The sequence below is a fragment of the Megascapheus bottae genome, chromosome 7 (assembly GCF_031878675.1).
Source record: "Megascapheus bottae isolate mThoBot1 chromosome 7, mThoBot2.hap1, whole genome shotgun sequence".
Lineage (NCBI taxonomy): Eukaryota > Metazoa > Chordata > Mammalia > Rodentia > Geomyidae > Megascapheus > Megascapheus bottae.
Window position 1 is genome coordinate 36,311,878 of NC_143515.1, and position 11,551 is coordinate 36,323,428.

The 11,551-nt window shown below is 40.2% G+C and overlaps 1 protein-coding gene across 1 annotated transcript; it reads right to left on the reverse strand.

Annotated features, from left to right (window-relative positions):
• Positions 1–7,064: 7,064 nt before the first annotated feature.
• On the reverse strand, positions 7,065–11,299 carry LOC150060637 (gastrokine-1-like). Its single transcript, XM_090336137.1, has 6 exons — positions 11,269–11,299; positions 10,073–10,126; positions 9,848–9,985; positions 9,004–9,114; positions 8,026–8,173; positions 7,065–7,189 (listed from the first exon to the last, which is right to left on the reverse strand). The coding sequence occupies exons 1-6, from the start codon at positions 11,278–11,280 to the stop codon at positions 7,092–7,094; spliced, it is 561 nt and encodes a 186-aa protein (XP_090192263.1). The 5' UTR covers positions 11,281–11,299; the 3' UTR covers positions 7,065–7,091.
• Between the last annotated feature and the right edge of the window lie 252 nt (positions 11,300–11,551).

Here is an 11,551-nt window from a genome sequence, read left to right on the forward strand (position 1 = left end):
GACCCATAGGGTTCTCTCATCCTTGCCAGAAAAGTTGTTTCTTTTATTGCTCAGCAAGGGATCACAGGGCCTGCAACATGATACCCATTTCTTCATATTGAAATCCAATCAATGAGTAGCAATGTATTATACTCCAGCTAAAACAGTGCCCTATTTAGGAATAAATACCATGGCAGATTCACATAAAACAGTGTCCCGTGTAAGGTTCTGAAATCTCCATGAAAGGCAGTGCTGGTGTATGGCCTTGTGACCACTGGAGTTTGTCAAGGCCCACACTCTAGCACAGGGAACATTAGGCCTGCATCCTTATACCTGCTTTTTAATTAGGGGTAGTCCCCAGGTAAATTTGGGGAGTTTCTTTGACTTTACAAACATGTCTGTGCCTAAGGGATTATGATGTTAAATGACAAATTCCAGCTATTCCAGGTTGACAGAAAGTAAGAACCTATGGAAAAGTTTTCCTGCTCTTTCAACAAAGGGTTCATTTTCTCTTAGACACTAATGGAAGGCCAGATACTATATGATCTGGATACCAAAGTGAGATAAGAAGGTGATGTTCTGAGATACTTGCAACTCATACAAGTTGTATGGCAGGTAGGAATGGAGTGATGAATTCACATCACCCTGGAGCCCAAATTCATTCCTTTGTGCCTTACAGTTTCGCCATACCAACTGTAGAGACAGGTTTTCAGATTGTTCCAAACTTCCGGTTGCAACAGGGCCTATGGCTAAGCACACCAGGACAGGTCATGGATTACAGGTAGAAGGACCAGGCCCCTCCTGCCTGGGGAACAGAAGATCCAGGTGTGCTGTGTGTGTGTGTGTGTGTGTGTGTGTGTGTGTGTGTGTGTGTGTGTGTGTGTATGAGGAGATCTTGAAACATTTGCGTCATGTTCAGATTGAACTTCATGATCATTACATATCTCATTTAATCACAAAGAGATCGAGAAAAGTGAGTCAAAATTATCCAGTGTATCAAGAACATATAATTTATTACACACCAAGCTAGAGAGAATACAGGGATCTAATCTTCACCAGTAACCACTTGAAACTGCCCTTTCTCTTTGGTCCAACAGTAGCTCTTGAGCCCAGCTTTTCTCTTTCTGTCTCTCCCCTTTCCTCCTCCCTTTGTAGTTCTGAGGTCTGAAAGCAAGATTCATCCAAGTTGGGCAAGTGTGCTGAGGCTCCGAGCAACACCCCAGGCCTTTTGTGCTTTTACCAATCTTAAGTTCATGGTCTTTTCTTTCGGCCTCGGCTGGGCCTCGGATTATGACAATGTTCCTGCAAGTGTGACATGACAGGTGTAGGTCATTATGCTCAACTTTATTCATCAAGGTAGGGGGTCTCTTTAACATTTTGCACGGCTGCTCTGGTACTGTGATCCTTCCAATCTCTGCCTCTTGAGTCACCAGATTATAGGGATGAGTCATCATGTCTGACTCCTTTCTATTTTCCACACCCATGTGTTCCAAAACCCTGAATCTCCTCCCAATAAATTAACATTTCAGTTAGTGGACATGTATGTTTGTCTAGTAGAGCAATCTTACTTTACCTTTTCATAACTGATTTTGGGTCATTACAAAATAATATCAGGCACTTAGAAAGGAAGGTATATAAATTCATATATTTTGTAGCAATATGCAAGTAAAAATAGTAATAGGAAAAGAGGACAAGGGAATGCCATCTCTAAGTATGAGAACTGGAAAAACCACATAAACATAGTGGAAAAAGCCATGCACCAGCCTCATGCACCCTGAGATCTCTTCATCCTTTCTTTTCCCTCCCTTCCCACCCTTTTCCTCTCTTCTCCTCCCCTTCTCTCTTCTCTTTTCAATTGAATTAAGCATATAATCCATGAGCCCCTATCAGAATTGTATGCACACCTTCTACTATTTCCATTTCTTTGGAGAGCCCTGACTGATATACCAGTACAAAGACAGTCAAATCCTGTCCCAGAATGATGACTGTGTAGGTGATCTGGAGTGCAATGCATTCAGATAGAGGGAGAATGAAACCTTTTTAAAGGAGGGAAAGGGACATGAATAGCATTCTTAATATGGTGAAAGAACTAAAGCATCTCTATATTAGAAGGGCAATGGGCAGTGACAAAGATTGATGACAGAAAGGAGGCTGCTGACAAGTCTGGAAGTGAAAGGGGAGGAGCTGAAGTTTTTAAAAGACAGTGCTTGGGTGTCCTGCAAGTGGCAACTGGTTTTCCAAAGGAACTGGCCCAAGTGTGAGTATTTCAAGGCTTCAAGATTTCTCTCACCTTGCCTTTGGAGGTGTTCAAATGTCTCTTCTACACCTCACCACTGATGAAGAAAAGTCACTCAGGCTACCTTCGAGTCCAACGAGGAAATAGGGCTACTTGTTGCTTGGAGGAAATGTATTGCCATATGAACATATTCATATAAAAGTATTCCTGTAAGGGAACCATATTTGACTACCACAATCTGGAGAGACTTTGTTCAGAGCATGACAGTGATGGACCAAGACTGTACATAAAAGATGAAAATAAATGGTTATTAAATGCTTACCATGCATCAACACTATTGCATACATTTACATTCATGACAACCATCTTATAAAGCAGACTGGCAGACTGAGTGTTCACCTCCCATTCATCACTGCTCTCTGGATCTGTATCTCGGCTGTAGGGTCATTTTGCTCAGTTCGTCTCACATGAGAAGCACAATCAAGCTACTTCCCTACAATTTGACTTTACCTTGACCTTTTAGCTTACTGTGGGATGGTAGTAGATATGATGCAACAAGGATTAGAACTGTGCTTATATGGTTGAGCAGGCCTTCTGAAACCTTTGTTCTCATTCTGTCATAGGTTTCTCTCAGGGACATGATGGCATGCCTATTTTCCCTGGAGCCCAGATGGAGACTTATTGAAATGACTGAAATTTATGATGATGTCGATGATGATGATGATGATGTTGATGATGATGTGGTCTCTCTCTCTCTCTTTCTCTTTCTTTCTCTCTGTCTCTCTGTCTCTCTGTCTCTGTCTCTCTGTCTCTCTGTCTCTGTCTGTCTCTCTGTCTCTCTCTGTCTCTGTCTCTGTCTCTCTGTCTCTCTCTGCCTCTCTCTGTCTCTCTCTGTCTCTCTCTCTCTCTCTCTCTTGTGCAGGTATACTGAAGGGTTGCAATTTCTTGTGGGTCATGGGGCTTGAACTCTGGGCCTGGGCACTGTCCCTAAGCTCTTCAGCTCAAGGCTACTGCCCTAACCTGGAGTTAAGCCCCACTTCTTGTCTTCTAGAAATTAATTGGAGAAAAGAGTCCCAGGTGCCTGGACTGGCTTTGAAGCTTTATCACCAGATCTCAGCCTCCTGACTAGCTAAGATTACAGGCATGAGCCACTGCACCTGGCTTTCAGTTTCTTTAATTTTGTTTTTTACAGAGCTGAGACCCAAACTCAGAGCCTTGCATTTGCCAGGCAAGTGCTCGTCCACTGAGCTAAATTCCAACTGTGGGGTGCAATTTCTTAAATCAGGTTATAAGTACAATACATCTTGGTCATTGTCACCCTTTCCTTAGTTCTCCCCTATTTTGTGTCTTGAGGTTAGGAGACACTATATATAATAGCTCAAGCTGGCCTCTGACTTCCTATGTGGCCAGCATTGAACTCATGATCTATCTTCCTGCCCCCACCTTCCAAGCGCTAGATTTCCAAGTATGTACCGCCATATCAAATGAAAATAATTAGTATTGAATTTTACTGAGAGTCCATGGTTATTTTAGTAATTGATTAAGAAAGTAGGAACTGTTAACTCTGCTTTATCTCTTCCTCCTACCATGAGGCCACAAACAGTTCATTTTCTTAGTCAGGGAGCAGTTGTTTGAATCTAGCTTCACTTATTCCACCATCCCACACCATGTGATTCACAGGTATTATATTAGAGAGTATAAAAGAGAGTCGTGGCCAAGATCCTGCACTGCTCTGAGAGTTTCTCAGCACCTAATTGCTAAATTTCTTCCCAAAGAAGTATTTTTAGCCATTGCAAAGGATTTTGATCTGGGCATGCATGTGGGCTGGGAGGGAGATGGCTCTGTTACTATGGCAATGTCTTGCTGTTTCTTAAGCAATTTTCACTGAAAAGATGAATGAGATGGGTGGGCCTTCCTGCTTTCCTTAAGCAAGAAAGATAGCACTGTAGATTTGACTGCCTTGTGTTAGCTCAAGAACTCCAAGACCTTAAACGGGTGGGTGTTGTTGAGATTAACACTGTGTGTGTGTGTATTTGTGTGTGTGTATGTATGCGTGCGTGCGTGTGTGTGTGTGTGTGTGTGTGTGTGTGTGTGTGTGTGTGGTGTGTATTGTATAGAAATGGGCCTTAAAACTTCACCCTCTGATATTCCTCATAATGAACACAGAGAACTCTCATCTGAGCCCTAGCTTTTGATAATGATGCAGATTATAGCCTCTTTTCTTCTCCATGAATCCATCTTGCTTTCAAAATGAATATGATTTGACTAAATGTGTGAGAGAAAAACAATGGATTCAGAAAGCCAGACACCCCAGTCCTATTCTTTAGTGATTCCTGCGCCTTGCAAAACTCAGTTTCTCCACTGAATCATCGAGGCTCACAAAACTCCCTCACATGACGATGAGTGGATGTCTTGGTGGTGAAGCATACCTCTTCATCCAGCAGGTGATGGGCGAGTGAACCCATGCACTGTTGAAGCATAAATTGTTCCTATGTATCAACAACCTAGAAAGATACTTTCCATTTTCTTATTTTAGGACTACTCTTCTGAAATGAATTTAATATAGTCTTGGCTCTTTTTTCTCATATACTAGAATAATTTGTATGATATTAGAAAAAGGTATATCTTCAATTGTTACATCTCCCATAAAAATATTGACCTATAACTTTCTCATCTGAAATTTTACAATTTCTGAACCAATTCTTTTACTGACTGTAGAACTGTTCCAGATGTCTGTTTATTCTGGAGTCAGCTTTACCAAATTAGTGCTTCAGAGACAGTTTTACCTAGACTTTCAAATACATGCAGATTACTGATATGAGCCACTACAGCTAGCACTTTTTTCAATTAATTTCTTTTAACTTTATTAAAATGTGTTTATCAATAATAAATAAAAAATAATATTAACAAACATTTTTCATTTTTTTGAAGAGGTGCTTCTTTCAACTAATATTTGAAGATGAAGACCTGACTGAATGTTCAGCCATTCTTCTTTTACAGAATGGAGCAGCTATAAAAATTTCACTACATAACCCAATTGATTCTTCTCACAGATTTTCTATGCAATGTTTCAGTATTTCACAGTTCTAATGTGTCTCCTATTTTGATCCTGATTTTTTTTTTTCAGTTCATATGTGAACTGAATGCAACTTTTTTTCAGCTGGTCCTGGGGGTTGCTAAGCTTTTTTTCCTCAAGGCTGAGCACTGTACCACTTGAGCCACAGCTCCATTTATGGCTTTTTTTGGTGTTTAATCAGGGATAAGAGTCTCTCACAGACTTTTCTGCCTGGGCTGGGTTTGAACAGGGATCCTCAGATCTTAGCCTTCTACATAGCTAGGACAAGTGTGAGCCACCAGCACCCGGCTGTAAATTTAATTTTTCAGTCATAAGTACTGGCTAGATGTTACTACAAATTGCAAGAGTCACCATTTCTCAAAAGTCAAGGACAAAGCATGATAAACAGTTTACAACGTTTTCTTTCTTTTCTGTCTGCATAAAGCAGAGTCTGTAATCAGCAAGGACACACATTTTTTGGTAGCATTTGAAATATCTCTATTCTTCATGGTTTCAGAACATTTCAAAAATAGTGCTAATTTGGTAGTACACTACATATAAAAATTATGCAACTGCATCCAAATGAAGGAAATTATAATGTTCTCTTAGTAATATTGACCTACATTAGAGTTTTCTAAGTAATTGGAATCAATGTCTTCAGTTTTTGTTGTGAGAATTACTGAAAGACATGGGAGTGGATTGGATGGCCTTTTATGGCATGAGGGATTCAAAAATAACATATATAAACTGGACATTCATGCCTATAATGCTAGCTATTTAGGAGGCTGAGATCTGAGGATCATGGTTCAAAGCCAGCCCTGCAGGAAAAGTCCATGAGACTCTTATCTCCAATTGGCCACAAAATGCCAGAAGTGAAGCTTAGAACTCTAGACGAACAAAAGAGCTCAGGGACAGCACCCAGCACCCCCCCCCCAGTTCAAGTCTCAGAATTTGAACTCAAACAAAAAACAAAAGCATATATATATTTGTATATATATATATATAAATGTGAGCTGTTGGTTTATGTCAGAACCCACATTTGGAATCTCTTTTCTCTGAGCACTTTCACCTTTAGTGGACACCGTTGTGCCCTAGGCTCAAAGAGACTTTATTCTCCTGACCATCAAGGAAAGGAGATGTGGACTTGAGCTAAACAGGGTGCCTCTTATAATGTTATGGAAAATTAGAATTGGAATTCAACACTAGATATCACCTTTTGAACTACAAAAAATTAAGCAGGAATGATGAGGCAGATATTTTGGTTTATCCATCTCTTTCTACAAGCATAGGAAAGGCCATCTACAAAATGGAAAGAAGGTAGAAATAAGGAGAGGTCAGAGTGGACTTCCCTTTAGAGACGAAATAACACACAACTTCAGGGAGAGAAGTGGTCTTGGGTCTTGGTGTCAGTAGGGTCCCCAGTGATAGTCTCAGCTTGCCTTGCCTTGATATTTCATACTTACTCGCAAGTGAACCTCCCTTCCTCATTGTTGTCTTTGATGACCAGAAATACTACTTACACACCAACTGTAGAACAGTTTTCGGTCAATCCCAGGCTACAGTTTGTAATGAGGCTCTTTATAGGGGCCATGTCCTGGACACATGTTAACACACTTACTACCAATACATTTTTACTTATGAGTGAGTACATTTTCAATTAAAATAATAGGAGTAGTCATATTCGTGGAATTTTGTGCTAGATCAGTTTATTGAACCTTAAAGAAACCAAGCATAAGAGGAGATTGCGAGTGATTTGCTATAATCAATTAGAACCCTTGTTTTAAGACATCACATTCTCTGAGGATGGAATTCATGGAAGGTTTAAAATTGTTCCTCTGTTGTTTTACAGAAGGACATATTCAGAATCCAGAGAATATTAGCACTGTAGCACTTTTCAGTGTCCAATGGTGGGATTATTCCTGATAAAAATAAAAGACAATTTGAAGGTTAATTTCTAAACTATGTGTACTAATTTTAAAATCAATCGATCTTTTATCAATCTATCTATCAACCCATCTACCTTCCTACCTGTGAAGATAAAATTATTCACATCAGAGTTCTAAATTCTGGAAAGTTATTATTGGGATTAAAATAGCAGGTGAACGTTTCAAATGATATATAGTGATTATAAAAGCTTAGATATTTAATGGGTGACCTGTTAGCAATATCTTCTTTCATTTAGCATCTCATGAATTCCTTTGAATATACCTGGAGTTTTCTCTATATCTTCCCCTGAAAATATTATAAAGGTTAGAGCACAGAATCTGAGCCAATATTCTTGAGTAACCTAGGTGAGGGCTTTGCAACTAAAGTGAGACTAACACTTGTGCCGACAACAGAGACTGTTGTAAAGCTGGGTGCTGGTGGCTCACACCTGTAAGTCTAGCTATTCAAGAGATTGTGATTTGAGGATTTTCATTTGAAGCCAGGCCAAGAAGCAAACTATGACACATTTATTTCCAATTCACACCAAAAAGGCAGAAGTATAGCTGTAGCTGAGGTGGTAGAGTAGTAGCCTTGAACAAAAAAGCTCAGGGACAATGCCAAGACCCTGAGTCCAAGCCTCAGAACTGGCACATAAAACAAATAAACATCCACAAAAACTGTTGTGAAAACCAATGGAATCAACATAGTGAACGTTTTTGGGACAGTGCCTACAAGAGTTGGCCTTGAGGACCAACTACATGTGAGCATGATCGGACTGTAGCAATTCTACCAATAGTAACAGGGGCTATTCAGTAGGAGGGAGACCCACCTGGAATCTCCTCAGCCATGTACGTTGGCATCCCTCGGCACATGCTAGCAACATTTGCTCCAAACTGACTCAGGTCATCCACTGGGTGAGGGCTGATGGAGAAGGTCATGGTCTTGGGAGGTGATCCTGCTGGCCCTGCACCTTGGAGCTGAGTGTGGAGGAATGTGAACAAGGGAGAAACCGAGTAAGTGACAAGGTGAGTGGTTTGCTGATGGATAGGTTGAAATCAAAACAGTTTTCTCATAATTAAGATGATGAAGAGTGAATTCCAGCTCTGCTTCGACTATCTCAAGCTAGTTGGATGTGATGAAACCTCTGCTTCTAAGGCAGAGGCTACATTTATTCGGAAAGTTGCATTGTCTTGATAAACTTATTGTCTTGTGATGATCACTACCTGTGGATACAGTCTATCTAGACTACTAGTGTAGTCCATTCTGTCGATGAAAGTTACACATTTAACAGTTACAAGAATATGGACTCAGGCAAGAAATAAAATGTAACTGTACTGGCTCCCCTCTTCCTATTTACTTTCACTATGATTATTAGACTAAATACTGGTATTCAGTTACACTTGATTTCAGATAAATAACAAATTATTTGTAAGAGGAAACTGTCCCAAATATTATAAATATGGTATTGATCTGAAATTCAAACTTAGGTGGATAGTCTCAAAAAACTTAATGGAACATTGCTAAATCTCTTGACTCTAGTTCTGGCAGAAAAATGTACTTGGAGAATTACTGGGACTTCACTGATATAAATGGAACTTTGGTCTGCAAACAGTCACTTGTCTGCTGAACCTCCTGGAGAGAAGTGTGGGCTCCAGCAGCTGGTATAGTGGATGCAGCCTCCCCTTGGGCAATGATAAACCACTCTGCCCACCCTGTGCCTAATGTTACAACATACAAGGAGCTCAAGATGTTATAACTAGCTTTCTCAGCACGTCCTTTCACCAGAAAGCAAAAGACTTACAGTTACCTTCTGCTGCTTGGCCAGTGCATCAAGAGTTTGAATGGAGGGCATAACTTCCATGTTCATTCTGTGCACAATGCATGACTTCTTGGCAAAGAGTCTGGTTGCAGCAAAGCTCTGTTAAAGAAGAGGATGCAGGGAAGTCTATGTTTTCCCAGTCTAGGTTCTTTCTTATCAGAAGTCCTCCTGTCAGCAGAGGGAAATGGAACTCCAGGGTTGTGAGGAGGTGGAACAGGAGCCCTGGCTTTGGTGCTGTTTGGGATCACACGTGTTCTTAATGTTTGTGAGGGTAGAGAAGAGGCTCTTTGAGGGGAGAGATGGATCTTCTACCTCATGGTTTATCCTCAGTTCTAGAATGATAGATGCTATCTATGCTCATGTGTCTGTTTTATTGATGCAATGTTGTGATATGTTATTCTTCTTTGATCTTTACAGTGTTAGAAGGAGGTGTATAGGACAGGAATTGGTAAGTTTTGATGACATAGGAATCCTTGGATTTTATGGTAGGACATGCTTTATCAAAGGTGATAATGTAGATAAATGTCCTTCATCAATATTTCGGCTTCTCTAGGCAAGACAAAAGGACATCTTTTGTCCTATAGTCTTCTTATTGTCAAAGCCAGTGTCACCTAAATGTTTGTTGGTTTGAATTTTAACTGATTAGGCAACCCTTATTCATAGTAATTATATCTAGGAAATACAATTAGGTAAGCAAAGCAGACATTTGTAATTATTATGCTTATGTGCAGATAGAGTTTAAAAAAGCGATGGCTAGCTGGTACATTATTTTTTTTCTTTGTAAAGGATGGTGCTATTTCCCAGAACTGGCAAGTGCATGCACCCCACCTACGTTTTCATAATCCCAGATGGAGTTCCAGGAGTTCCATCCATTGTTGTTGTCAACGTTGGCCACGTTGTGCGCATTGTTGATGCTCACTGTCTGCTGTCCGCTGCCAGCCTTGTTGTTGTTATCATTCACGTTGATGTTCTGACGTCATAAGAAATTAAGAATGGTTTATTGCCGTGTGTCTTTGCAAACACATTTTAGGAACAAACATTACCAAGTGATACTTACGTAGTTAGCCAAACCAGGAGCTATGAAGAGTGCAAGAAGTCCCAGGAAGAGCATCTGGAAGCACAGATAACATTGCCCTGCTGTTACATCAGCTAGCAGCACCTCTCCTACTTTCTGTCCAACTGAGGAGAAAGTTTACCTGTTCTACCAATGTGTCAATGATCTGTGTTTTGACTTAGTGCAGAAAAGTTATAAAAAGTTCTGAAAATCACACCTGAAAACCATCTTAGTTTCTATTTTATCTTGAGTATTTTCCTCCTAGAGAAGGAACATATTTCTTTTTATGACTTTAAGAATTTTCTATCATTGTTTCTTATTAGTTTAAGAAAGAGTTAAAACTATTCTGTAAAATGTCAGAAGTGGAGACAGAACTGGAATGTGAGCCTTGTGAAAATGAAGGCGCTAAGCAGTAGACAGGAAGGGAGTGGGCCAGAAGCTACCATCTTGTTCATGACAAAACTAGAAGAGAAAGAAATTCTGACCCATCTCCAGCATCTTCACTGCTTTTCCTTCCGCAGCCATGCTGCTACTAAGACTTATTTCCAGATAATCATTTTATGTTGACACCCTCCTTATAAAACGGTGTCTGTGTCTTATAATCCATTGTATAATACGTTGAAGCAGAAGAATGTTCATCTGATGCTAATCTTTTTATATTCTTTGTAAGGAACTTGATGTCACCAAAACCTTTGGTGGAATTTTAGGGTGCGCCCCTTTGTTTCTGGTGTGTATGGAGGCAGGGGAAGAGCACTAGCTTCAGGGTTCAGAAGCTTTCCAGCAGAAATGCCCACCAATGATCCACAAGAAGCCTTCCTCACTTGTAGATCTATTGCACAACACAAAAACATGATAAGCTTCTCCCCCACTTCCTCTCATAATAAGCTTTTCATATGCCATGAATATAATCAAGAGTTAGGTAGAGGAGGAAACGACAAAGGGGAAAAGTCAGGGAACATGACAAGCAATTTTACCAAATAATTGGAACTAAAATGTGCAGACATATGTCTACTCCTGGTATTGTTTTCTTTCTCAGTAGAGATGCTTGTGAATGCCATGATTCCAGAAAAAAAAGTGAAAAGAATATTTTCCCCCAAATTTCCTATGATGATAACACACTATTAGAAGCAGACTCATCTCAGAACATTAATATGTTCCAATGATATGGTAATACATTCAGAAGAAGCACATGGACTTACTGTGACCTTCATGTCTTCAGCAGTGCACTGGAGCAGGCAAGCTGGAGGATGGGCTTATAGCCAGTCTGCCCGCTCCTATTTGTACTTCACCAGCTTTGCTCAAAATAGGTGTGCTCAGGAGGAGTCAGGAACTTATCTCCTCTTTTCTTGTCTCTGTACCTCACCTATCAGGAAGCCTGGAAACAGCTGCCTGGTTATCAAAGCCTTTGACATGCAGTGGACTTGACTCATCACCTGTTAGAAGTCAAACGTCACATCCAATTCAACAGTATTTGTGATAACT

Excerpts from the sequence above, each read along its gene's own strand:
- LOC150060637 (XM_090336137.1), bottom strand. Across the intron at positions 8,174-9,003 it reads CACTGGCCAAGCAGCAGAAG|CTCCAAGGTGCAGGGCCAGC; the intron begins GTAACTGTAAGT and ends CTCCACACTCAG. Across the intron at positions 7,190-8,025 it reads CATGGCTGAGGAGATTCCAG|GAATAATCCCACCATTGGAC; the intron begins GTGGGTCTCCCT and ends TATTTTTATCAG.